The 27,055-nt window shown below is 46.3% G+C and overlaps 2 protein-coding genes across 3 annotated transcripts in view; one reads left to right on the top strand and one right to left on the bottom strand.

The window, feature by feature from the left end:
- SEPT11 (septin 11) overlaps positions 1-14,479 on the bottom strand; it is a 135,533-nt gene extending 121,054 nt beyond the window's left edge. For both annotated transcript variants that reach the window (XM_021101474.1, XM_021101476.1), the window contains exon 1: positions 14,366-14,479. The gene's annotated coding sequence lies outside the window, so the exon portion shown is untranslated. The remainder of the gene's footprint in view (positions 1-14,365) is intronic.
- On the top strand, positions 14,804-19,316 carry SOWAHB (sosondowah ankyrin repeat domain family member B). The gene has a single exon (XM_005666780.3). The coding sequence runs from the start codon at positions 14,885-14,887 to the stop codon at positions 17,282-17,284; it is 2,400 nt and encodes a 799-aa protein (XP_005666837.1). The 5' UTR covers positions 14,804-14,884; the 3' UTR covers positions 17,285-19,316.

Here is a 27,055-nt window from a genome sequence, read left to right as displayed (position 1 = left end):
TGGAATTCCCGTCATAGCTCAGTGGAAACAAACCTGACAAGCATCCATGAGGACGTGAGTTTGATCCCTGGCCTCGATCAGTTAAGGATCCAGCACTGCTGTGAGCTGTGGTGTAGGTGGCAGACCTGGCTTGGATCCCGAGTTGCTGTGGCTGTGGTGTAGGCTGGCAGCTACAGCTCTGATTTGAGCCCTAGCCTGGGAATCTCCATATGCCGTGGGTGTGGCCCTAAAAAGACTAATAATAATAACAACGATAAAATAAAAATAGAAAAGATATTGCGAATCATCATAGTTTTTAGACTATTATCAGCTAATATCTCACATCCTAGTATATATTTAAGAATAAGCTTATCATTAACGATGGAGAATGTAAGAGTTTCTGTTGTGACTCAGTGGAAACGAATATGACTAACATCCATGAGGATGCTGGTTTGATCCCTGGCCTTGCTCAGTGGGTTAAGGATCTGGTGTTGCCATGAGCTGTGGTGTAGGCCAGTAGCTGTAGCTCTGATAGGGCCCCTACCTTGGGAACCTCCATATGCCCTAAAAAAGAAAAAAAGAAAAAAAAAAAAAAAAGATGGAGAATGTAAATCTCTACTTCAAATATTCTTTTTTTTTTTTAAATTTTTATTTTTTGTCTTTTTGCCTTTTCTAGGGCTGCTCCCATGGCATATGGAGGTTCCTAGGCTAGGGGTCGAATCGGAGCTTTAGCTGCCAGCCTACACCAGAGCCACAGCAACTCGGGATCTGAGCCTGGCGTGCAACCTACACCACAGCTCATGGCAATGCCGGATCCTTAACCCACTGAGCAAGGCCAGGGATGGAACCTGCAATCTCATGATTCCTAGTCGGATTCGTTAACCACTGCACCACGACGGGAACTCCCAAATATTCTTTATCATAATTTAAAATCTGGGAGCCAATTCCTGTCACATGTGGTTAGATGGTTATTCTTTTATGTCTAATGTTGCTGAAGTCTCATTCTAGCTGTAGCCCCAGTCCCCTGGACTTGCAAAATTATTTCCTTGGCTTAAAGTTTAGTATTATCTTTATTCAGAAATTCTTTAGTATTATCTTTATTCAGAATTACTTAAAAATATTTTCCTTTTTAGGGACGATTAACTTGAAAGTAGATAAATATAATCTGGAGTCTACTCAACAGGTATAGAGTGATAGCAATAAAGTTACAGTATTTCCTGAAAGCCAACAGCAAGGATGCTCTCCAGTTGCAGTTTCTTGTCTAGGGTACTCCCTTACTGCCCACAACGTGAGGTAGCCCAAGTAAGAAAACCCAGGTCCAGCTGTATAGGTGTGGGACATCTCCCTCACTACATGCATATGTGTATGAAAGTATATGCATATATGAGTATGTATATGTATATATATGATATGTATATGAATGCAATGAGCACTGGACCAGACACATAGGCATTCCATACATATGTGTTAAGTGAAGGAATAGGGAAGAAAGGTAGATCTTTGCAGGTAGATCTTGAAGATCTTGATCTTAGAAGCAATGAAGAATCACTACAGTTGTTTATTAACAAGAAAGCGAATGATCAGACCTGGTTTTTAGACTTACAAAACGAGCAACAGAGCAGAGGATGGACCGGAGTGGCAGAGGGAAGAGCAGAGGCAAGAAGACTGGTACAGGGGCTAGTGCTATAGTCCAGGTGAAAGATGCAAGAGCGTGAAATATAGCAGAGGCCAAGAGATGGGAAGAGATAAGGTTCAGGAGATGGCATTGACAGCACTTGATTGGCTGTGGGTGAAGAAAGTATTTGGGACTGACTCAAGTTGTCTTGTTTGGATGCATGTGAGCTCAGTTTCACAGGAAGAGTGACTTTAGGGAAAAGAGGATGAAGGCTGGTCTGGACAAGCGGAATTTGAGCCTAGAGAGACCCAGCAAGAAGCTGGGTATGTACCCCGAGAGCTCAGGAGGAAGTCCCGGGGGGAGCTCTCCATTTTTAGAGGTAATAATTAAAACAATATTTGATGAGGTTTCTCCCAAGGGGAAGATATATTTGAAAGAAGGGCCCATTCTATCAATTCTCAGCTTTAAAACTTTTGGCCAGGAGCTCCCTGGTGGCTCAGCAGGTTAAGGACCTGGCATTGTCACTGATGACATGGCGCTGGTTACTACTGTGATGTGGGTTCGATCTCTGGCCCAGGAACTTCCACATGCCCTGGGCATGGCCAAAAAATAAATAAATAAATAAATAATAATAATAAAATAAAATAAAATAACACTGCTGGCTGCCTGTGATCTAAAAGAGAAAATGGAACTGTCTTAATGTCAAAACCCTGCCCAGTCTAGTATCAGGCTTCCTCTTGCTCAGTCATTTATTCAACTCATCAGCCTTCATAGACAGCCCAGATGTGCCACAGTGTGTATTGAGGACAGAGAGAATAAATCTTGGTTGCTGTCGTGGGGGCAGGTCTACCAGGGAAGAGAGACAATTAGCTTTCAGTAAAAATAGGATCAAAATAGGGATGATTGTCTAGGGTGGTAGCAAGTATTAAGTGAGTTCATACACATAAAGCCCTTAAAACAGCTGGATATGCGATAGCTATTGTTACAATGGGAGAGGCAGTACTGGCTGGGGCGTGACTCCTTTGATTGGGTGACCAATGAGCTGAATCTTGAAGGAAAAGTAAGTTAGCCAGAATAAAGGGAGAAGGGGTGGGGTTGGAGAGACATTCCTGATCTTCTTCCTGTTCCCTTAAGTAGTGGGTGGAACAGTGGCCGCCCAAAATATACAACCAAGTCCAAATCTCTGGAACCTTCGGATGTTACCTTATTTGTAAAAAGGTGACGATCTGCAAATGTAATTAAATTAAGGTTCTTATGATCAGATCATCCAGGATTATTGGAAGGGAACCTAAATCCACTGACAAATGTCCTTGTAAGAGTCAGAAGAGGAGAGGCACAGAGAAGAGAGAGGGCCACGGGGAGATGGAGCCAGAGAAGGGAGTGATATGGCCACACGCCAAAGCAGCCAAGGAATGAAGACATTCTGAGGAGCTGGAAGAGGGAAAAGGATGCTCTCCTAGAATCTTCAGAAGGAGTGTGTCCCCTCTGTGGTCTCACCTCCTGAAATGTGAGGAGTAATCTCTGAGATGAACTCCCCCGCACCCCATTTGTCATAATGCATTACAGCAGCCCCAGGAAACCAACAGGGCTTGTTTTCCAAATCTGGTCCTCTCCACAACTAATTATTTTATTTTTATTTTTATTTTATTTTATTTGGCCACACCCACAGCATGTGGAAGTTCCCGGACCAGGAATCAAGCCCACACCACAGCAATGACCCGGGCTGCTGTAGTGATAACGCTGGATCCTTAACCCGCTGCATCACAAGAGAACTCCTCCACAATGAATTCTTTGCTGGTGGTGAATAGGGCACAATCTTGGCTCTCAAGGAGTCTGTGTTCCAGGTGAGGGGATGATGTAACAATGAACAAATACAAAATTATTCTTTTTTCTTTTCTTTCTTCTTCTTCTTTTTTTTTTTTTTTTTTTTTTTTTTTGGTCCTATTAGGGCTGCACTGGTGGCATATGGAGGTTCCCAGGCTAGGGGCCTAATCAGAGCTGTTGCCATCGGCCTACGCCACAGCCACAGCAACTCGGGATCCGAGCCACGTCTGCGACCTACACCACAGCTCATGACAACGCCTGATCCTCAACCCACTGAGCGAGGCCAGGGATTGAACCCACAACCTCATGGTTCCTAGTCCGATTCATTTCCGATGCACCACAATGGGAACTCCCAAAAGTATTCTTAATAGTGGCACGTTAGATGCTATGAAAGCCAAGCTCCAAAACTGTCTGTCCAATCACCCACTTGGCATCTCTACTTTTTTTTTTTAGGGGAAAGCTCGCACACGGTCCCCCTCTACTACAAATTATGCAGTCAAGTTTCCCACATTTGGGGAAATTGCAGGGGTCAGAACACCCGGAGTGCATTGGGAGAGACTCGCCTTGGGAAAACCATCTTCATCATCAAGGTATCTTCCCTGCCAGGTAAGTATCTGGCGTCTCTCCTTAAATGTCTAGTGGGCATCTCAGACTTAACTTGCCCCAGACAGCAGTGCCTGGAGGTGCCTGGAAGTGGCAGCTGATTTATCCCCACGGGGAGGAATGGCCTCTGGGAGGAGGTGGCCCACGCAGGAATGCAGAGGGTGGGCTAAGGCAGTGACCACAGGAGGGTGCTTCAGAGCAAGGTGCTGGTTTTGGTTTGGTTTGGTTTTAGGAAGGACAGCGGCCCTTGGGGATGAAGAGAGGAAGAGGATGAAGATACAGGGAGAGGGGAAGCAGCAGGAGTCACGGTCCCGAGGAGGCAGAAGTGATGTGGGGCTACGTTGAGAAAGCAGAACAGGGCTCCGGGTCTTCAGAGGAAGACCGCAAGAATAGAGCGGGGGCTAAAGGATGCTGAGCCTAGACTCAGACTGTTGGGTTTGAATCCTGCCTCTGCAGCTTACCAGTTACAGAATAGCAGGAAATTACATTATTTGGATCTTAATATCCTCTACTATAAAATTAGGATATTAATAGTTTCTAGCTCATAGGAATTTGTTAGGAAAATTAAATATATTAATATGTATGAAGTACTGGGCTCCACGTCTGGCACAGAGCATATGCAATCGATGTCATCATTATGACGGAGATCATGAGCAGTAGTATCAAGTTTCGAATCAGACTGTGAGCACTGGAAGGTACTTCCGAATCATCTGGTCTACTCAGCCGTAAAAAAGAGGGAAATCATGCCATTTGCAGCAAGATAGATGGACCTAGAGATTATCGTACTAAATGAAGTAAGTCAAAGACAAACCTCATATGATATCACTTATATGTAGAATCTTAAATGGGGATAGAAATGAATTTATTTGCAGAACAGACTCATAGACTTTGAAAATAAACTTACGGTTACCAAAGGGGACAGGTGGGGGAGGGGATGGACTGGGGGTTTGGGTTTGACATAGGCACACTCTGGTATGTGGAATGATTGGCAGCGGGGACCCCCTCTGCAGCACAGGGAACTCCACCCAATATTCTGAGATGATCTCTATGGGAAAAGAACCTGAAAAAGAATGGATGTGTGTACATGTGTAACTGAATCACTTTGTTGTCGAGCAGAAATTATCACCACGCTGTAAATCAACTATATTTCAATAAACCTTTTTTAAAAAAGAAACAAAAAGCATCAGCTGGTCTCATTCCTTCACTGTACAAATGAAGAAACTGAGGCCCAGAGTTTGGTGTGTAAATTGGCCAAATTTAAAGACATGGCAATGGGCAGCATCGAGATGAGTGTAACCACTGGAAAGTCTGCGCTTTTTCTAGGCATCACATACAGAATTGGGAATCCTAAGAATCCAGGGGGTAACTGAGTCTGGGAAAATAAACATCACTCAGGTAGAAGGCAGAGAATGAGGAGAAAATGTGGAAAGAAGAGTTTGCAAGGGATGCTCAGAGCTGGGGAGGGAGGAAAGAGAAGAACTAGAAAAGAGTAAGGGGTGTAGAAGCTGAAACAGAGATGGTCAGTGGAGTCAAATACTCCAGAGTTGAGGAAAGATTATGATTCTGTGCAAACTGCTCAGTCAACTTGATTAGAGCATCGATTCCACAAGACACTAAGCTCCAGAGCTTGGGTTTCCTGTACGTAAAATCAGGACATGCAGGGACAAGCTGCTGACTCCTTTAACAAATGTTAAGCCCTATCTTGTAAGGTTGGCAATGGAGGGAGACTTTCTAGCTGAGGAGGGGTCGGTGGATCTTACTCCAGACCTTGAAATTAAACTTTCTTTCGGGGTGATTCACATTAATCCCTGCAGCAGCCACAAGCAGCTGCAGGGGGACTTAGGGGGACAGAATAAGATCATCCAGTTCCTATCATGGCCCCAGTAGGGCTGAGACAGATTATAGCATTCAAGTAAGACACCACAAAGGTTGGAGCCCTAATGCTGGCGCTGGCTGTGAACCTCTTTTCTGCTTTCTAGGTTCCCTCTATAGAGAAATTCATCTAATCCCATAACTTTCAATCTCAAGGCCCAAGACTCTCACATTTATATCTCAGCCCTGATTCCACCCCGGAGCAGTTGGCTACTCTAGATCATTACTGAGATGTCTAAAGGCCATGATCCCAAACTTAACCTTTCCAAAGGGAACACTTGCCTTCCAAGCCCCAGACCAAGCCTTACCTCCAAAGTCCCAATCTCAGGAAATTTATATTCAATCCACCAGCACGTTCACTTGGTTCCACCTCCAGATTTTCCAGATCTCAACCCTTCTCTGCACCCTGTCCTTGGCTATTTCAAGTTACCACCATGTCTTGCATAGACCTCTGGGGTCATCTCTCAAGTTGGCCTTTCTGTTTCTACTTTGGCATCCCCTATAACTACCCTTCGCACAGCAGCTGGATATTCTGTTATATAGAAACCACATGCTTCCCATGAGATTGTGGGTTCGATCCCTGGCCTTGCTCAGCGGGTTAAGGATCTGGCTTTGCCATGAGCTGTGGTGTAGGTTGCAGACAGGGCTCGGATCCCATGTTGCTGTGGCTCTGGCGTAGGCTGGCAGCTACAGCTCCAATTGGACCCCTAGCCTGGGAACCTCCATATGTCACGGGATCGGCCCTAGAAAAGGCAAAAAGACAAAAAAAAAAAAAAAAAAAAGACACACAAAAAAGAAATCACATGCTTCCCTCTTAATTATAAACCACCAAAAGCTTCCCATCACACCAATCAGACAAAAACCCAAACCCCATCAGGTCTTACAAGATCCAAATGCTGCTCACTGTTTTGGCTTTTTCTCACTTCACCTTCCCTCTCTCACTGTGCTCCAACTTAGCCATTGTTTGTTTTGTTGTTGTTGTTGCTTCTGTTTCTCAAATACACTGCATTCATTTTTTTTCCTTTTTCTTTTTAAAATACATACAATTTTTATTTGTCAATTATACCTCCAAAAAGCTGGGAGGAAAATATCATATGTTCAGGTAACTCCTCCGAATAAAAGAAAAAAAAAAAAACAAAAAACACAATCTCTTTCCTTGTTAGGAGTATACTTGATAATAAAGCATAAACAAGTATAAATATTTTTCCTTTTTTTTTTTTTTTGTCTTTTTAGGGCCGTACCCAAAGCATATGCAGGTTCCCAGGCTAGGGGTTAAATCAGACCTATAGTTGCCGGCCTACACCACAGCCACAGCAATGCAGGATCTGAGCCTCATCTGTGACCCACACCTCAGCTCATGGCAACACCGGATCCTTAACCCACTGAGCCAGGCCAGGGATTGAACCCGCATCCCCATGGATGCTAGCTAGGTTCGTTAACCACAGAGCCATGATAGGAACTTCCATTGTTTCCTTTTTTGAGAAGAATTTTGTGAAATAAATTGATCAGAATTTTTGGGTCTGTATGACCTAAATTCATAGTACTTCTACAAACAACTAGCATATTTGTGTATGAAATGATATGCTTGAATCACCCAAACTATCACTAAAAAAGAGTGAACTTCAATCATGTGTTAGAAAAGAAAATGAGTTCCTGCTGTGGCTCAGTGGTAACGAAACTGACTAGTATCCATGAGGATGAGGGTTGGATTCTTGGCCTTGCTCAGTGGGTTAAGGATCCAGTGTTGCTGTGACTGTGGTGTAGACCGGCAGCTACAGCTCTGATTCAACCCCCAGCCTGGGAACGTCCATAAGCTGTGGGCGTGGCCCTAAAAAGCAAAAAAAAAAAAAAAAGAGAGAGAGAGAAAAGAAAAAAATGAATGATCTTTTTATGCTCTCTTGGGTGATATTTTGATGAGATCATCAAAGAGTGTACTTTAAAAAACAGAAAAAAGTTGTCGCGGGAGTTTATTAGGCAATTAGCTTATAAACATTATGTCAATTTTTATGGAGTTTGTGGCACTATGCTAGCTTTCTAAAACATCGCACTCATTTCTGGTGTAACATTAGCTATTCCCGCTGTCTGGAATACTATCCCCATCCTGCTCCCATCTCCCCCAGCTTCTCCTCCTCATCCCTGAGGTCTCCGTTTACTGAAATCTTCTAAGAGAAACCTCTGCCCATCTTTCCAGTCAGTCACTCTCAGATCAGCTGGCTTTTGTATCTGATCACTTACTTATCTGGCAATATTTTCTTGTTTATTTTCATGTTTATTGTAGGTACAAGTTTGGTGAAAGAGGTTTTGTCTGTTTGGTGTATCACTGTGTTCCCAGCCCCAGAATAGTGCAGACACGGTAGACCCTCAATAAATACTGACAGATACATAAATGACTAAAGGCTCAGGACAGAAGAGGGGAAATGAAAGCAGAGGGCTCAATATCACTAGATTATCTGGCGTGTAAATGAGAGCCCTAGACCTTAGCTTGTAGCCCAGCATAAAAACGCTTTCCCTTTGCTGCTTGAGAGAGCCCTGGGGAATGACTTGTGGAAATCTGAACCTGAGAGAGAGAGGAGAGGGAGGAGAAGGAGGGGGGAGAAGGGGAGGGGGAAAGAGGAAGAGAGGGGGGAGGAGAGGGGGAAGGAGGGAAAGGAGGGGGAGGGGAAAGGAGGGGGAGGGGAAAGGAGGGGAGGGGAAAAGGGGGCGGGAAAGAAGGGGGCGGGGAAAGAAGGGGGCGGGGAGAGGTGGGGAAGGGCAGAGGAGGGGGAAAGGAGGAAGGGGGAGAGAGGTAGAGAGCGAGGGAGAAAGAGGGAGGGTGTTCCAGCACCCTGGTTTTCTTTCCTGCATTTTTTCCTTCTTCTTCTTTTAAAAATAGCTGCACCTGTGGCATGCAGGCTAGAGATCAAAACAGAGCTGCACGGCAGCACCGGATCCATAACGCACTGATAGAGGCCAGGGATCGAACGTGCATCTTCACAGACAGTGTCAGGTTCTTAATCTGCTGAGCCACAATGGGAACTCCTTTCCTGTCTTTCTGTGGTACACCTTAGCTCTGGCTTCACCGGGGGAGCTGTCTTCCTACCTGGAGGGTTGACATTGGGCAGGTCCACTTTTTTGGATGGGGATTCCACTCTACACCCATAGCAGAGGTTTGGACTGAAGGCAAAGAATAGGCCCAGCAGCATACATCCTACAGGAGTTCTGGTTGTGGTAACGAACCCAGCTAGTAACCATAAGGATGCAGTTGGATCGCTGGCCTCGCTCAGTGGGTTAAGGATCCGGCGTTGCCGTGAGCTGTGGTGTAGGTCGCAGATGCCGCTCAGATCCCAAGTTGCTGTGGCTGTGGTGTAGGCTGGCAGCTGCACCTCTGATTCAACCCCTAGCCTGGGAACGTCCATATGCCACAGGTGTGGCCCGAAAAAGACCAAAAAAAAAAAAAAAAAAAGAAATCCTACAAAACAAACCTACATATTAATAGCAAGGAGAGCTACTTCCTGCAAGACAATGACCTCCGTTCTACATGTTTCCCTTACTTGTTCTGAGGATCAGATAAGGCGAGTCATCAGGAATGCGTCATGCAGCGTTAGTCACTATATCACACTGTTTGCTGGTGTATCTGTTGATGAGGAGCAGAGCGAGTGCTCCTGGCAAAATGCCATCTGGGTTACTCATACCGCAAGACTAAAGCCTTACGTAAATGATTCACAGTGTCCTCTCCCTCCAAGGTGATGCCAGTATCCTCCGTCAGGCTCACCAACACCCCGTCTCACAGTTCCGTGACGTTATCTTCTCCAGTGCCTGTCACTTCCACGATGGGTGGCCACGCTCTGAATCGTGTCATCACCTCCAAACGATCCCATCCCGCTTTGGAACCCTTCAGCCCCAAGGCTTGAGAATATCTCAGGTCCTGCTTACAGTCACCTAGACTCCTAGCTCCAAATTCACTTACTGCTTTTGTACCTGCTTTTCAACTCCCCCAGGATGTCTGCTAACCTTTTCTCCTGATCTCTTCGCCTCCTCAAGAGGGAAATTGCCATGTGGCTTCTTTCTGTCCTCAAAGGGAAAAGTGGCTCTGCCGTCCCGTCCAGGGAATCTCACCACCTGAACTCTGGACTCCAGCCCCACCCCCATGCCCTGTCTCATTAATTATTTACCCTCTCCTCTAGGTTTTCCAATTCACTTATCCTTTCTGGGCTTTTTTCCTTCAGCACAGAGACGTGATCATTTCTCTTCTAACAACCCCCGCCCAAATCTTAGATGACAGGATCTGATAGTCTCCTGACCTGGAATTCTCTTTCTCTTCCTTTCATGCTCAAGTCTTTCTCTCCCTGCTCTAATCCCACTCACTCCTTACCCCTCTGTAACCTGCCATCTGTCCCCACCATGCTTCTGAAACTGCTCCAGACCTGGCTCCAGAGATCTAACAGGCTCTGGTCACATTTCGCTTCTTAGCTAACTTGGCATCAACTCTAGAAAGCTTCCCTCTGTGCTTCTGTGCTACTATGCACAGGGGTGTTCCTCTCCCCCTGTAGCCACTTCTAAATCTCCTAATGGGTCTCTTTTCCTCTTTCTCTTTGGTAAAAGTGGATTCACTCTCTACCCCCATTCCTTCCCACCACCAGCATATCTCTTTCTAAGCAATTTTATCGTCAGTGGTGGCTTAAAGGAACATTCATATAAACTAAGGTCATACATTCTTCGAGCCTCCAACCTATATGGTCAACTGGCTTCTAGACATTCCTGTTGTTATGGCCTGAAGGCCCCTCAAACTCACTGTGTTCCATACTCACGTGATCATCTTTCCTAGTTCCCAAACTGACTCTTCGTTCTATATTTACTATCCTTGAACATGGCAAGGACCACTTGGCCAGCAACTCAGGCCAAAGGCACGAGAGAAGCCAGCTTGTTCCTCACCTCCAGACTCCTCTGGCTCCAAATTCCACTGACTTGGCCCCCTCTTTCTCCAATCCATCCACTTGCCTCCTTTTCTCTGACTCTGCTGGACTTTTTTGGCTCCCGTTTTTCTGGATCATCTCAGTAATTTCTGGGCTCTTCTTCCTGCTGGCCGTCCTCTCCTTCCTCCAACCTAAAGATTCGATATTTTTTCTTTGTCACTGTTATCCACTTATGTCTTTTTTTCCTTTATTGTCTTTTTCAAACTAAGAAGGAATACACTTAGTGTAAAACAGCCAATCGTTTATAAGGCTGTAAAGAAAAAGTTAAATTTATCCTGATCCAGACCTCAAACCTTACTCCCAAATGCATGCTTTTCCTAAAAATAGGATTTTATTGAACAGGATGTATTGCTTCTACTTTAAGAGGCACCCCCCCCCCATATTTTAAGATCTCTGAAGTCAACTGTATCATATAATCAATGGTGTCTTAGATTTGGTTAAATAAATTATTGTTCTGCAATGTGCTATTTTTATTTGTTAATATGGGTCATGCTCCAAACCAGCTCTTACTTCTGGGGTGATCTTTCTAAAGTACAAAGTTAGTCAGGTCATTGCCCTCCTGCCCAAAATTCTTCAAAGTCTCCCCTGCCACCCCCACCTCCATCCCCTTCATCTTCTGACTCCCTCCTACTTCAGCAAGTCTTATTTCTAGCACATCCACACACATTCTCTTCCGTAAAGCCTATTTGCACTTAGTTCCCCAAATATGCTCTGCTGAGCCAGTTCTTGGTGCTTTTGCACCGAAGTTTCCTTGGCCTCTTCATCACCTTTTCTTCTCCAAATTGCCTCTTATTGGAAAATTGTCCTGATCCCCTGCAGCTGAGCCTGGGGCCTGCCTTATGTGATGCCTCTCCATTTCTCTAGCATCTGGCACACGTCTTTGTTAAATCACTTAACATACAGGTTGTAGCCATGTGTCTTATTTATTCCTCCCAATAAGTAGTGAGTTCTTGAGCATGTGTTCTTTTTTTTTTTTTTTAGGCCGGGGTGGAATCGGAGCTGCAGCCATTGGCCCACACCACAGCCACAGCAACGTGGGATCTGAGTGGGGTCTGCAGCCCATACCACAGCTCACAGCAACGCCAGATCCTCAACCCACTGAATGAAGCTAGGGATTGAACCCTCATAGATCTTAGTCGGGTTCGTTAACCACTGAGCCACGAAGGGAACTCCAGGGCATGCATTCTTTTTTTTTTTTTTTTTTTTGGTCTTTTTAGGGCCTCACCCATGGCATACAGAGGTTCCCAGGCTAGGGGTTGAATCAGAGCTTCAGCCTCTGGCCTACACCACAGCCAGAGCAATGCCAGATCCAAGCCATGTCTGCGACCTACACCACAGCTCACGGCAACGCCGGATCCCTCACCCACTGAGTGAGGCCAGGGATCAAACCTGGAACCTCATGGTTCATAGTTGGATTCGTTTCCCCTGCGCCACGACGGGAACTCCAGAGCATGCATTCTTTATACTCATTTTCAGCAGTGCCAGGGCAATATGGGTGTCCTATAAATATTTCTGGAAATAAACGAACTGTATATGAGAGAAGCAGGAAAATGTTCCTTAAGATAAGGTAAAGAGCATCCCAATTATCTCTCACCTTAACCTGGGAAGAGAGAGAAAAAGAAGGTCTGGATGCCAACCCCCCTGGGTACCCAGAAAGCTAAAGCAAGGGGTTATCTCCCCTTTTTCTACTTTCCACTCCTCCAGACCTACTAATTCCACCTTCCACTAAAGATAAGCTGATATCAACAACCGTGGCCTTAATGACCCCTTCCTGTCTTTCTAGTCCTAAGTGCTTCAAGTTCAAACCCATCTTCACCTTCTCTTGCTGCAAAGTCCCTGATCTCATAACCAGAGTTTTGAAAAGTACCAAAGGGGGCTTTTTTCCACTTGACACTCCACAGTGCCCACTTGAGCTGTCCATTGGGTCGCCCTCCTGCCCCAGGTGGGGACACATCTGGCAGCCCATCAAGATGCCACCAGGAAATAAACACAAAAGGACACTCAAGTTTTATATGAAACCTTTATTTTAATGACTCTCCTTAAGGCTCAAAGTTAATGTAGAGGCCTCAGTGGAAAACATTTACCACCACCTCCCTGTAACCCAGTCTTGGGTTTGGATTCTAGAAAATGCCAAAGGTAGACAAAAATGTTTCCCAGTTCTTTCTGACCTAGATAATTTAAAACCAAGAATTCCAATTCATTCATGGAAAAGTACCAGAGTACTGTTGGGGACATAAAACAAAGCTCAGCTAATGTGGTCTACATGGCAGTCAGTAAAACTGGCTTATGCTAACACATGTTGACAATTAAGGGGCCAACATACTTTTAACACCACCACCCCTGACTTGGCCCAAAGGACAAGGAGTCATGAAACAATCAGAAGTAGCAAAGCCGAAGAAGGAAAAGGGGAAAGACAGAGGCAGTACATGAAGGAAGACTGGCCATGACAAGGCAGGAGAAAAGAGACACCTTGTAATTGGAAATGTAGCTGACCGAAGATTCCAAAAAATAAGCATATTTGCTGTCACAGTTTGGGCTGAAGATAAACAACCAATCAGAACTGAAAGAAATAGGAAGGCTTAAATTTAAAAAAAAAAAAAAAAAAAAAAAAAAAGAATGGGACAGGGCATGGAGCCAGACAGGTGAGTAGATAAAAGAAGAGTATTTTGGGCATGTAGATAGGACTGATAAAGACACAGGATAAGAACAGAAGGAGTATTACGGGACAGGTGGGATCCACATGTGGACAAATAAAATGAAGGGGGGAAAGCAGCTGTTAAGAAAAGTGCTGTGATTCCACCAGTCTGGAAGAAGCCAGTGTCTTGAAATTAGAGTTTTTCAAGCTCTAATCTACAACTGAACTTGAAATTAGGAAGTTCTCAGCCCCTCAGTGAGTCAAGCAGACTTTCTAAGGTGGGTAGCAAATCAAGCTAGCCTGTGATGCTTAACACCCTGAGCCTGTGTTGGAAACCTTACATTCGGAGGACAACAACTTCACCGCTTAATGCCAACACAAAAGAGACTGGACAAACCTCTATTGTGCACTAATTTTGGAGTAAATAAAAACAGAGCAACACTAAGCAACAAATACCATAACTGTCCAGACATAAGACTTGTTCATTTCCGCTGCTCCGGAATTCAACCATCATGATGTTTCTGGCACCTTAACGTAACCTTCAGAGTGTTATTTCAGCACAGACTTCAACGGTGTATTTGAACCCTTAGGAGCCAGTGTCTGGAGGAGCCGCCCCAGCAGTATCTCCAGATCGAGATAGGTTTGTTTGGGATGCAACAGTTTCCTCGACCTCGGCACCGCCTCGGGGAATCTGAAATGACTACCCTACAGCGTTAATAAAGATACGTTTTGGAGAGACCGCAGGGTGCTGGCTAATGTGCTCCTTTTTCCCCACCCATCGACTTCAGCCACGACCTACGCAGCGCAAGGAGAGGCCAGGAACAGATCTTCTATTGTTTTCGTTTCCTACGTGGCCGAGACCCGAAGGAACCGCGAGTCGCCTACCTGCTTTCCATTCCCCGGGCGGGGAGCAGCTGCGTGGCCCACAGAGCTGTTGGTTGTCGGCTCGCGCTCGCCGCCGACCTCACCTTACAGCGCTCTCCCGGCTCGGACCAGCCTGACTCATCTGGGATGGGTGGCAGGGGTGGGGGAGACCTCGGAGGGCGGAGGGACGAGAGGAGGCGGGCCGGGCCCTTCCCCCAAAGCCGGGCAGGAGGCGTCGCCAGGGCGCAGGTGAAACCGACTCCGACCTATCCCTGCAACTTTCGCCGCCTGGGACTCGCTGCAAGAGGAGCGCGTCGCGCAGGGGCGGCCTGGGAGCCGCCCTCTCCCCCGGCCTCTCTCCGGGGGACCCGCAGCCCTCCTGGCACGTTCGGGGGCTGCAGGCAGGCCGCGGCTGATGGAGGAGCCTGGCGCCGCCCCGGGCGCAGGTGACACACGCCAGGCCAGGGTTTCGGCTGGCGGGGGAGACCTCAGCGAGAGCGAGACGCAGACACTCCGGGGCCAGGTGACCACAGGGCAGCTATGGCCCGAGAGTTGAGCCAGGAGGCACTACTGGACTTTCTGTGCCAAGCCGGGGGCCGAGTGACCAATGCCGCCTTGCTGAGCCACTTCAAGCACTTCCTCCGAGACCCCGACGCGCCCCCCGGCCAGCACCAGCGCCGCCGCGAGCTTTTCAAGGGCTTCGTTAACTCGGTCGCCGCAGTGCGCCAGGACCCCGACGGCACCAAGTACGTGGTGCTCAAGAGGAGGTACAGGGACCTTTTGGGGGAGGAGGGGCTGCAGCGACCCAGCGACCCGCCCGCGACCGCCGCCCCTGCAGGGGGAGCTGCGCCCCGCTGCCCACTCCCCGCCTGCCCGGGGGAGTCGCTGCCTCCGCAGCAGCCCCGGCGGCGGCGGCGCGAGAAGGAGCCAGAGGAGGAGCCAGCAGGTGCCGCAGCCGCAGCCGCGGTTCCCGCTGCGGGGTGCAATGGATTCCCCGCCAGCGGCGTCCGGGAGGCGCCCCGAGGAGGCGGGGGGCGGAGGGGCAGCTCTGGCCCCCAGGAGCGGGTGCCGGCGGCTGTGGCTGCGGCTGCCCAGGCCCGAGCGAGGTGCGCGGCGGCCGAGACGCAGGGCCGCTGCTGCTGGGAATGCCTCCAGAACGGCCTGGGGGGACTCCCAGGCCAGCCGCTGCCTGCCGCACTCCCTGACCCCGCCACTACCACTGTCACCGCCTGCGCCGGGGAGGAGACAGCGCAGGCTCCGCCAGCCCAGGACGACCGCCGGGCTCCCAGGCCGCAGCGGGAAGGTGCGCCCGCGGAGCCCCCGCCTGTGCCCGCCGCGTCCCGCTCGCGTTCTACAACCGTCGAGGCTGCCGAGAGCTGGGCTTTGTCGCCTTCTCTCCTGTCCTGCTCTCCTGCCCCCGGAGATCCTCCAGAGCTGGTGACTCGCGGCCCTCTGCTTTATTCAACCCTGCAGCAGCAGCAGCAGCGCACTCGAGAGTGGGTGGCGAGACACCCCCAGATACCTGAGGCCCGGGACCGAGGCCCCATCCGAGCCTGGTCGGTGCTCCCCGACGACTTCCCCCGGCTACCCCCAGAGCCAGGCTTCTGGGTCCCCGAATCTAAGTCAGCAACACCCGAACCCCCTCTTTCCTCTCATTCTGTTTTGCCTGCTGGTTCGGAATCCTGGCCCGGGAATTCGCCACTGGCGGTCTTTCGGAGCATTCGTTGTCAGTTGTCCCTACAAGATCTGGAGGACTTCGTAGACCAGGAGAGCCATGGTAGTGAAGAGAGCAGCAGTGGCCCCAAAGAGTCCCCTGGGCGTTCTGACGAAGAGCTGCATCTTGCCCCAGGAGCCCCAGATGGAAGAAGGCTCAGGAATACAGCTGGGGACCCCTCTCCAAAGAAGGGCAGCCCCAACGGCAGCTCCCAGGGTCTAGGCAACGCAGGGGATGGCCATACCTCTCAGCCCCTTCCTGTAGGAGCTGATGGCCTTGAAGGCCACCCGCAGCAGCCTTTGCCCTGGCCAGTCCCCAGATTAAGAAGGTCTCTAAGAAGGAGCTCCAGGGCAGGGAGAGCCAGATTGTCCTCCTCTGATGAGGAGTGCCTGGAGGAAGATTTGCTGAAAAGGAGCCGGCGCCCGCCCCGGTCCAGGAAGCCCTCCAAGGCAGGAGCAGTGTCCAGCCTAAGGGTGGATGCTGCTTTGACATCCAAACTTGTAGACATTAAGGCTGCCACGGAGCAGGGTCCTCCACACAGCCCATGGGCCCTCGGAGGGGAGAGGCCTGCAGCCTTCGTCCACCACAGATCTTCTGAGCACAAGTCATCCTTGGTTCCCCTCGATGCCAGGGAGCATGAATGGATTGTGAAGCTTGCCAGTGGCACTTGGAATCAGGCGTTGACTTTGTTCTGGCAGGACCCCCAGCTAGCGCTGCACAAAGACTTTCTGACTGGGTACACTGCCTTGCACTGGATAGCCAAACATGGTGACCTCACGGCCCTTCAGGACCTGGTCTCAGGTGCACAGAAGGCAGGGATTGCTCTTGATGTAAATGTGAAGTCTGGCTGTGGGTATACTCCGCTGCACCTTGCAGCCATCCACGGCCACCAGGCGATCATCAGATTGCTAGTGCAAAGGTTGTCGTCTCGTGTGAATGTCCGGGACAGCAGTGGGAAGAAGCCTTGGCAGTATCTGACCAGTAATACCTCTGGGGAAATATGGCAGCTACTGGAAGCCCCACGGGGCAAGCCCATTTTCCCCACCCAGCCCTTGGTTCGAAACTCTTCCCCCACCAGGAAGGCCAAGAGCCGGGAAATATCTAGAAGTGTCACCCGAAAGAGTTCCTTTGCTGCACTGCTCAAAAGTCAGCACAACAAATGGAAGTTGGCCAACCAGTATGAGAAATTCCCCACGCCAAGGGAAAGAGAGGAATACAGTGACTGAGGTGCCCCCCCACCCCCGACTCCAACACGGCCACCGCGCCCCTGTCTTTGAGCGATTCGGTGAGGAGATTCAAGGGCGATGGAAAAATTGCTGAGGACTTGGTCAACTGAGATGGCCTGCCTAGTGTTTACCTCCCTGGATTCTGTGTCAGCACATCCTGGACCTCAGAAGTCATCCAAGCTTTCTGATGACTCAAGTCCTCGGGCCCATGAATGTAGACGAAGAACAGGTGCTTAAAACCCAGGCATTCTTCCTGTCCCTTGCCACTGCAGATCCAGGCCAGCAGGCCACACTCTGCTCCCAAGCAGCTCTCCTAGGCCTTGGCTAGAGAGGGAACAGATGTCTAAGAAGAAGAGAGGCAATTCAAGGAACGAGGAAGCTCACATTCTCTCTCTGGCTAGGAGCTTTCTGGCTTCCATTCATTTGGAGAACATGAAATCTTGGCTGAGAGTGGAAAGCACCAGGTGTGAAATCAGATGACTCCACTACTCCCCCCTACCCCCCCTTTATTTTGTATTCGAATCTGTGAAATAAAATTAGTACTGGGGAGTAGAACTTGATTTAACAGCTTCCTCAGTGCCATCCTCAGATCTTCCTTTGGTGGCCGATGCAAGAAATCATTAGGGCCTCATTTCAGAGAAGCAGTTAAGTAAGATCCAGTTATGACGGACATTCAGGCCCTGTTTTTGTTAAAAAAAAAAAAAATCAATCTAGGCGTTCCCGCTGTCGTGCAGCTGGTTAAGAGGCTGACTGCAGCTGCTCAGGTTGCTGCAGAAGCATGGGTTTGATCCCCCTCCCAGGCAGTGGGTTCAGGGATCCCATAGGTCACAGCTGCAGCTCAGATTAGATCCCTGGCCTGGGAACTTTCATGTGCCATAGGTGGGGCCATTAAAAAAAAAAAAAAAAAGTCAGCCTAAGGGGGCTTTTCCAAATGTAAACACTGTGTGGTTCATTTGCCTGTGACTGAAACCATCTTTCACGGAAACTCCCTGTGTAACAAACAGCAGAATTAGCATTTGTAGCTTTCAGTCCATTTGAATGGCCAGTGCTCATACTCATGAAAAGAGAGAAATGGTTTTCTTCTGGGGATGTGGTGAGGAGTAAGAGGTGAATGCCTCCCCACCAGGAATTTTCTAAGCTGCTAAATATAATTTATTTGCACTAAACTTGTTGCCAATGAAGATTAACTATTAGCCTTGAAGTGCTCTAACGAGAAGTGTTCCTTTTAATTGCTTGTGATGGGACTGATCTTTGTGGGTCCCTGGAATGAGAGAGTGGCTAGTTTAGAAACTGCAATAGAACATCAGGATTTCAGAATGTAAGTTCTAAGAGGGCTGAGCAGTTAAGTGTCCATGTGCAAATAGTTAACTTGTTATGGAAATGTGTTTCATGTGCGGTGGTAATGATATTGTATTTTTTTAAGTATTTTTATGTTTCTTCAGCTTTTTTCCCCATTAAAATATGAATAGTTCTTTATAATTTATTGTACTTAATGCTGATTACTGTTAACAATCCGCTTTGCAAAACTGTATCTCTGTGTCAAATATTTTCGTCTCTTTATAGTTTTACTGAAATAAATGTATCTCTGTTCTGTTAGGAAACAAAAACTAGGCAGAGTAAAGAAATCTATGTTGCTTTTCTAAAAAAAAAAAAAGCTATAAGCACAGATGGCAAGTGTACATTTAGGAGAGATGACATTTTTTAAAATAAAAGATAAACATGTATGCGAATACTCTAGTAAAAGGGGTGATTTCCAAGGGGGAAGAAATCATAAAAATGTCAACTTTTAAAAGCCAAAGAATGTTTTTACTTTACCATATTGTTATCACAATGTCAATTTATTCAACAAATATGTTTTCCTTCTTGCTGTGGGATTTATAAAGGTGAGGGGGACATGACTTCTCCCCTCTTAAAATCGAGCAAGGCTTGTTGTTGATTGATTTATACCTTATCTTGCTGCCCTGGTGTCTTTTAAAGCTGCATTGTATTAGGTATAAGCTTTTAAAATGAGACCAAAAAAAAAAAAAAAAAAGGATACCAGGAATGAGGGCAAAACAACTGTGCAGGAAAAGAATTTTTTTCAAAGTATTGTTAAGTACAACATTAAGTGCTCCAGAGGGTTTTGGACAAGAGAGTCCTTTGGGCTAAGGAAATCAGGGCAGGCTTCTGGAAGGCCAGGCATCTTTACATGAATGATGCCGGCTTTCCACAGAAACCAGCTTTGTTGGTTCTGCCACATTCTTGACTTTGGCTTCAGCATGTGATTTGCATAACACAGTGTCGGCTGATTGCTCAGTGGTTAGGACACCATCCTGGGTCCCAGGTTCATTCTCATGAAGCTCCGTCAGGTCCCTCCAGCCTTTGTCCATATATCATACCTGTGGCAGTGGCCCACTTTCTTATGTGGTCAATATGTGTGTTGGGAAAGGGTGAGGCAGAAGGGGGTGCCGGGAGCAGCGTAGAGCACACATCTGATGGGGTCACCCTTTTGCTCATGTCATTGGGGCACAGGCTAAGACTACTGCCAGGCCCAGCCTGCTGCCAGCCACTCCCTCACTCCCTCCCATGAACCCCACACTGAGGCCTCGTCAGAACCACTGGGATGTGAACACCCTTCCCCCTCAGTTTCTGTCTTGGTGTTGAATTTCTTCACCGTACAATCCCTTGTTTTCCTGGAGGACTTTTCTTGTTCAAGGAACAGCTCAAGTGTCTAAGTCTCTGTGAGGATTCCAGGGTCCACACGTCTAAATTCCTTCATCAGGATTCTCATAATACTGTGTAGACACCTCACTTTCTTTTGGGTGGCAAAATACTAAAATATTTTAGTAAAATTGTTTTTTTGGGTTTTTGTTTTTGGCTTTTTTGGTTTTTGTTTTTTAGGGCCGCACCCACAGCATATGGAAGTTCCCAGGCTAGGGGTTGCATCAGAGCTGCAGCTGCCGGCCTACACCACAGCCACAGGAACACCAAAACCTCTTTTTTTTTTTTTTGTCTTTTTGCATAATCTAGGCCCGCTCTTGCGGCATATGGAGGTTCCCAGGCTAGGGGTCTAATTGGAGCTACAGCTGCCAGCCTATGGCACAGCTATAGCAGTGTGGGATCCGAGCCGCGTCTGCGACCTACACCACAGCTCATGGCAATGCCGGATCCTTAACCCACTGATCGAGGCCAGGCATTGAACCCACAACCTCATGGTTCCTAGTCAGATTCTATACACTGCCCTATGACAGGAACTCTGAGAATGTAATTTTCAATTCATCTAAATTTAGCGGCTATTGGAGTTCCCACTGTGACTCAGTGGATTGAGAACCTGACTAGTAGCCATAAGGAGGCGGGTTCAATCCCTGGCCTCCCTCAGTGGGTTAAGGATTGGGCACTGCCACAAGCTGCAGCATGGGTGGCATATACAGCTCAAATCTTGTGTTGTCCTGGCTGTGGGGTAGGCTGGCAGCTGCCATTCTGATTTGACACCTAGCCTGGGAATTTCTATATGCCGTGGGTGTGGTCCTAAAAAGAAAAAAAGGAAAAAAAAATTAGTGGGTACTTATTGAGCATCTGCTATGTGATAGACATAATTCCTGCCTTTAAGAACCCATCATCTTCTGGGAGTTCCCGTCTTGGCTCAGTGGTTAACAAATCCGACTAGGAACCATGAGGTTGCAGGTTCGATCCCTGGCCTCAGTCAGTGGGTTAAGGATCCGGCGTTGCCCTGAGCTGTGCTGTAGGTTCCAGACTCGGCTTGGATCCCACGTTGCTATGGCTGTGGCGTAGGGCGGCGGCTACAGCTCCGATTAGACCCTTAGCCTGGGAACCTCCATATGCCATGGGTGTGGCCCTAGAAAAGACAAAAAGACAAAAAATTAAAAAAAAAAAAACAAAAAAAAAGAACCCATCATCTTCCATGAAGGGGAGTGGTGTCACTGAAAAGTGATTTCAGCACAATGAGGAGAGACATCAGCCTGGAGTCTGTGGGGATGCAGAGAAGGGGATACTGATGAAGAATTTTCTAGATACCAGCCTCTATATTTATGCTGGAAATACAACATTCAGGAACATACATGTGCTCTCTGCTCTCATGACCCTTTCTTTCTAATGGGGAGGTCAGGGAGGTAATGGTAAGTTAGATTGTCCAGTGGAGAAAGGAGGAAAGAATATTCTAGGAGAAGGAGGAGCATGAGCAAAGCTGCAGGGTGTGCCTGGGGGATACTTAACTGCTCGAGGCTGATGGTGTGATCCGTGGTGAATGCTGGATGCCGGCTGCCAGGGTGTATGGAACAACGAGGTAAAGATGGAAAGGGAATTTAAAGCCAGGCTGAAAAAAGGATCTTTTATGATGTGTCAAGAAACATAGGCACCTTCTAGGAAGCCAGGGACTGTCAAATTTCCTCCAGAAAATCTTGGTGCTGTTCCAAAATCTTAAATTTTTTTTTTTTTTTTTTTTTTTTGTCTTTTTGCCTTTTCTAGGGCTGCTTCCTGCAGCATATGGATGTTCTCAGGCTAGGGGTCGAATCGGAGCTGTAGCCACTGGCCTACACCACAGCAACATGGGATCCGAGCCGCGTCTGTGAACTAACCACAGCTCATGGCAACACCGGATCCTTAACCCACTGAGCAAGGCCAGGGATCGAACCTGCAACCTCATGGTTCCTAGTTGGATTGGTTAACCACTGCGCCATGAGAGGAACTCCCCAAAGTCTTAATCTGAAGGCAAGTGAGTAGATAAAAGTATTATTACATAGAATGTACTGAATTTTAAAGTCTCCCTTTCAAATGCCCCTTGTCTTTATTTATTATTTAATTATAAATTAAATACAATTATTTATTATTTAATTATAAATAATTATTTGGCTTTTTAGGGCCACACTCACAGCATATGAAGGTTCCCAGGCTAGGGGTCCAATGGAGCTGCAGCCTCCAGCCTACACCACAGCCATAGCAACACAGGATCTGAGACATGTCTGCGACCTACACCACAGCTCACAGCAATGTGGGATCATTAACCCACTACCAAGCAAGGCTAGAGATCGAACCCACATCCTTATGTATGCTAGTTGGGTTCTTTAACCACTGAGCCCCTGGGGGAACTCCAACTGTTCCTTGTCTTTGATGTCAATGCTTATTTGCTGGCACATAGCAGTAGGCAATAAAATAATTTAACCCGTGACAACTTAACATTAAAGAGAAACATTAGAAACTGGTGATAGTTTTAGCTTAACCACTTGCTTTTTTATAGAGAAAGTTGTAAAGTAGTGATCTTATATATCTACCACAGTCTTATTTTCTGCTAATAAAACCACTTTGGGTTCAGCATTTCAGGATGTTACACATAGCATCTTATGCCTTCCAGATGCTTTGTTTCCTCAATAAATTTTCTTTTTTTCCAGTGGCGGCTGCAGCATGTGGAAGTTCCTGGGCCAGGGATCGAACCTGCACCATAGCAGCCACCTGAGCTGCTGCAGTGACAAGGCTGGATCCTTAACCCGCTGGGCCACAAAAGAACTTCAATAACTTTTTCAAAGTAACAACTCTATTGAGGTATAGTTTACATACCATACAATTCACCTATTTAAAGTACACAGTTCATAGGTTTCGAGTCTATGCACAATCATCACCACAATAAATTCCTGTACACATTTGAGAATTACTGTCCCAGGCAATGGGGAGCCATGGACAATTTAATGCAGAGGAGTGACATATATAGACTGCAGTGAAACAAAGTTTCCTCTCGCTACACTGAAGGAGATAACGTAGAAGCAGAGATCAGTTAAGTAATTGCAGTGTCCGTTTCGTATCATTAATAAGAACGTTGCCTCAAGCTGCTGGATCAGGTGAATGAGACTGGACGTCTACAATGAAGAAAGAAATTTTTACTTGGAGCAGTTTACATAACTGCTAAAATCAGAAAGAATTAGGGAAGATCCAAAAGGATCTCTCCATTTCCTCTCATCTCTAATGCCCAGGGTCAGTGACGAGATCACGTCATTACAGTGATGACCGTCTAGGTTCAAGGTGGCACTGATCTAGAGTGTAAATTCAATCTCTGTTCAGGCTGTGTAGCACAGCCCTGTAAGTGGGTGTGCTTGTGTTTGCTGATATCAAATAAATGATTACAAACAGGTAATGAAGTGATAAGAGAGTGTAGTACTTGGGCTCAGCAATAACCCAGGCTGCCTGGTTTCCTGTCTTGGCTTGGACAACCTTTGGCTTCTCTGTTTTCTCATTTTTAAGGTGTTTTGTTTTTTTTTTTAATTTTTTTAATCAAGTGAATGAACACAAAGTCCTTAGAAAATGCCTGGTACATAGTAAATCCTCAGAAAATGTTAGCTATTATTATTTTAAACACCATCCAAAATATACAGTTCACTTTTTAAGTTTTCATCTATGCTGAAGACAAGTTCTCTAGTTGATTAAAAAGGTGCTACAATGGAGTTTCCACTGTGGCTCCAGTGGGTTAAGAACCTGACCAGCATTCATGAGGATTCAAGATCGATTCCTGGCTTCACTTAGTGGGTTAAGGATCTGGCATGGCTGTGGTGTGTGCCTACAGCTGCAGCTCCAATTCAAGTCCTAATCTTGGAACTTCCATATGCCGCAGCTGCAGCCCTAAAAATAAAAATAAAATAAAACAAAAAGGCTCTACAGGAAAGGTTTGCTAATAGAGGCAAACATTTTCCCTTGTGATTCTACGTAAAAAGATGCTCCTGTTTCTAATTTCAAATGAAAAAGATGATTCAATTATCTCATGTGTATCAATCATGAGTTATTATAGTATGTCATTGAAGAGAATTAGGCCTAATTGAAGTCCTATGAAGTAACACCAGTCAAATTAACAGCTCTGGTTTAGCCTAGAATTGAAACCCAGGCAGAGCTCTGAAGGCTTATGGGAAGGGTAGTGTGGGAGTGTGTGTGAAGCCACTCTCACTCATGAAATGTGAAATATCTAAATTTGGCCATGTAGTCAACTTTACCCAAATTCCACTAACTTGGTCAAGATGAAGTCTCACTGAACCAGAGTAAAAATTATTGACATATTGAGATATTTTTCCTCCCTGGTGTGAGAATAGTACTTCTTGATGCCTAGCTCCCAAGTTCAACTCTTTTTTGGTTTGTTTTTTCGCCACACCCAAGGCATGCAGAATTTCCTGGGCCAGGGATCAGACTTGTGCCACAGAAGTGACCTGAGCTGAAGCAGTGGCAATTCTGGATCCTTAATCCACTGAGCCACAAGGGAACTCCCTCTTTTCTACTTTTAAGACTTGGATTAAAAAAAAATTACTGTATGTAAATTATGCCTCAATTAAATAAGAACATAAGACAACTAAGGAGAAAGATAGTTTTCAACTTGCCTGTTGGGGCCAAAGCTAGGACTCTGTTTTTAGAGGGTCTAATTCTCTCCTGTGTTCCATTTCTTCTTTTGTGACTACTCCCAAGTCCAGCAGCTGTTAAGGGGTATTTCTGTGCCATGACTCTTGTGGACCTGTAACTGTAGCTATTATAGAACTTGAAGATTTTTCTATTATATTTATATCCCCAAATACAGTTATCTTTCTGGTGAACTCTTATTTGTTGACTGAGAAGTGCTTCAAGGACATGAATGTAGAGAACCAAGTGACCTGTCATCATTTCACCATGGGTCTCACTGCCTATGAGTCTGGGCCTGGCCAAGGTCAAGTTAAGGCTCGGGACAACTGGGTCAGAAATAGTCCCATTTCCTTTGCGGTTTGAGGACAGAGCTTGTCCAATTGCATAAGGATGCCTAGATCAGAGTATTTGGAGTTTCTTTTTTTTCTTTTTGCTTTTTAGGGCCACATGTATGGCATATGGAAGTTCCCAGGCTAGGGGTCTAATCGAAGCTGCAGCTGCCAGCCTATGCCACAGCTACAGCAATGCCAGATCTGGGGTCTAATTGGAGCTGCGGCTGCCAGCCATGCCACAGCTACAGCAACGCCAGATCCGAGCCACGTCTGTGACCTCCACTATAGCTCTCAGCAATGCCAGATCTTAACTCACTGAGTGAGGCCAGCCATTGAACCCGCATCCGCATGGCAGCTCCAGCCAACTGCAGCTTTCAATCAGGAACTGACCAGGGAATTGAAACATGACTGCTTGCACTTTGTTAAGATTTTTTAATTGTCTGAAAATTTCAGTGATGAGTGTTGTTGATATTCTGTGTTATTCCAAAATACCCCCCTTCTACCATGTATGTTCAAACATGGATAGTAGGGAATCAAATTGGTTTTGTTTCTATTCTTACACCACAAGGTTTATTGTGTCTATTTATGATGTCTCCCAGATTCTGAGGAAGGCATCTGCATGAGTGACTACAAAAGCTCCTAATCTTGCAAGCAGTCTGTGACTCTTTGAGAAAAGGATTAATTCTCTAAACACAGGGCACAGATGAACAGCTGCAGGCAGAAGTTGTATTAGGTGCCACCTGACCATAACCCTATATCTCTTATACGTGTGTCACCTGACACATTCTATGGTTTCTTGGGTCCAGGTGTTTTCCTGTTAAAACTTCTCCAAGACCACCTGGGAGAGAAGAGCGCCAGAACAGGTGGACAGGTACGACCTGGCAATCCAGCATTATGGGCACAGGGCAGTGCTTATTCTAGCAAAGGTAACCTTTTCTCTTGATTGTGGTAAGCATTTGACTCAAATTCCATTTTGGGGCTATTTCCTCAGGTTCAAAACTTCTTCTGTCTTTGTATGTCTTTGTTCATTTTCTATGAGTTGAGAAAAGAAAATCCTGGTCCTTTATAACTTTAAAGCCACAGCATCTAGATACTGGCTTGTGATAGAAATTGGCTTTGAAGTAATGAAGTGTTTGGTGTTCCCCCCCCACCAAAAAAGAGGAAGTTTATATAGAAGTGAAGCCGTATTTTGTCATATGAGAAAGTGCCATGATATATACTCCCATTATCTGGAAGGTTTGAGAAATGGATTGCTCTGGATAATAAATTATTTAATTAATAGGAATTTCTCACATGTATTTCACTTGATTAATAGTTCAAGAAAATTGAACTACAATTAAATATACTCACCACTAAAATTAAACACAAAGTAATTTATGATTTTATTTATTTTCTGTCTTTTTAGGGCCACACCTGCAGCATATGGAGTTTCCCAGGCTAGGGGTTGAATCGGAGCCATAGCCACCGGCCTATGCCACAGCCAGAGCAGTGCAGGATCTGAGCCATGTCTGCAATCTATACCACAGCTCACGGCAACGCCAGATCCTTAACCCACTGAGCTAGTCCAGGGATCAAACCTGTATCCTTGTGGGTGCTGGTCAGATTTGTTTCCGCTGAGCCACGACGGGAACTCCAATCTATGATTTTAAAAAACCATACAAGAGCCTTAAGTGCTTTGTGATTGTTATTATAAATATCAACTCTCTTTGCATTTAGATATGTAGAACTAAAGTCAGTTGATGAAAGGTTGGGTTTTAGAAATTTTACATCTATTTTCATATTTTGAAGAATTTTTAAATTATGCAAGTGATACTTTATTGTAAACAAATTAAATAACATAGATGAAAAAGAAGCAAACAAAAACTGCCCTAATTTCACTACATTAGGGTAACCCTGATAATGTTTTGGTGCATGTCTTTCCAGAATTTATACCCAAAGTGCAACCATACTGTAAATAGCAATTTCCAACCTATTTTGTTGTTTATTGTTATTTTTTCACTTGAATTGGGCATTATATATTGAGTTCAAAATGAAAAAACAAAGTTTAGGTCTCCAGTTGGCTGAAGGTGGGGTGGTT

Source organism: Sus scrofa, chromosome 8 (assembly GCF_000003025.6).
Source record: "Sus scrofa isolate TJ Tabasco breed Duroc chromosome 8, Sscrofa11.1, whole genome shotgun sequence".
NCBI lineage: Eukaryota > Metazoa > Chordata > Mammalia > Artiodactyla > Suidae > Sus > Sus scrofa.
This window is presented reverse-complemented; position numbering and strand designations above follow the sequence as displayed.

What these genes read in the sequence shown, in the direction of transcription:
- SOWAHB (XM_005666780.3), top strand. Translation starts at nt 14,885, where the DNA reads ATGGCCCGAGAGTTGAGCCAGGAGGCACTACTGGACTTTCTGTGCCAA.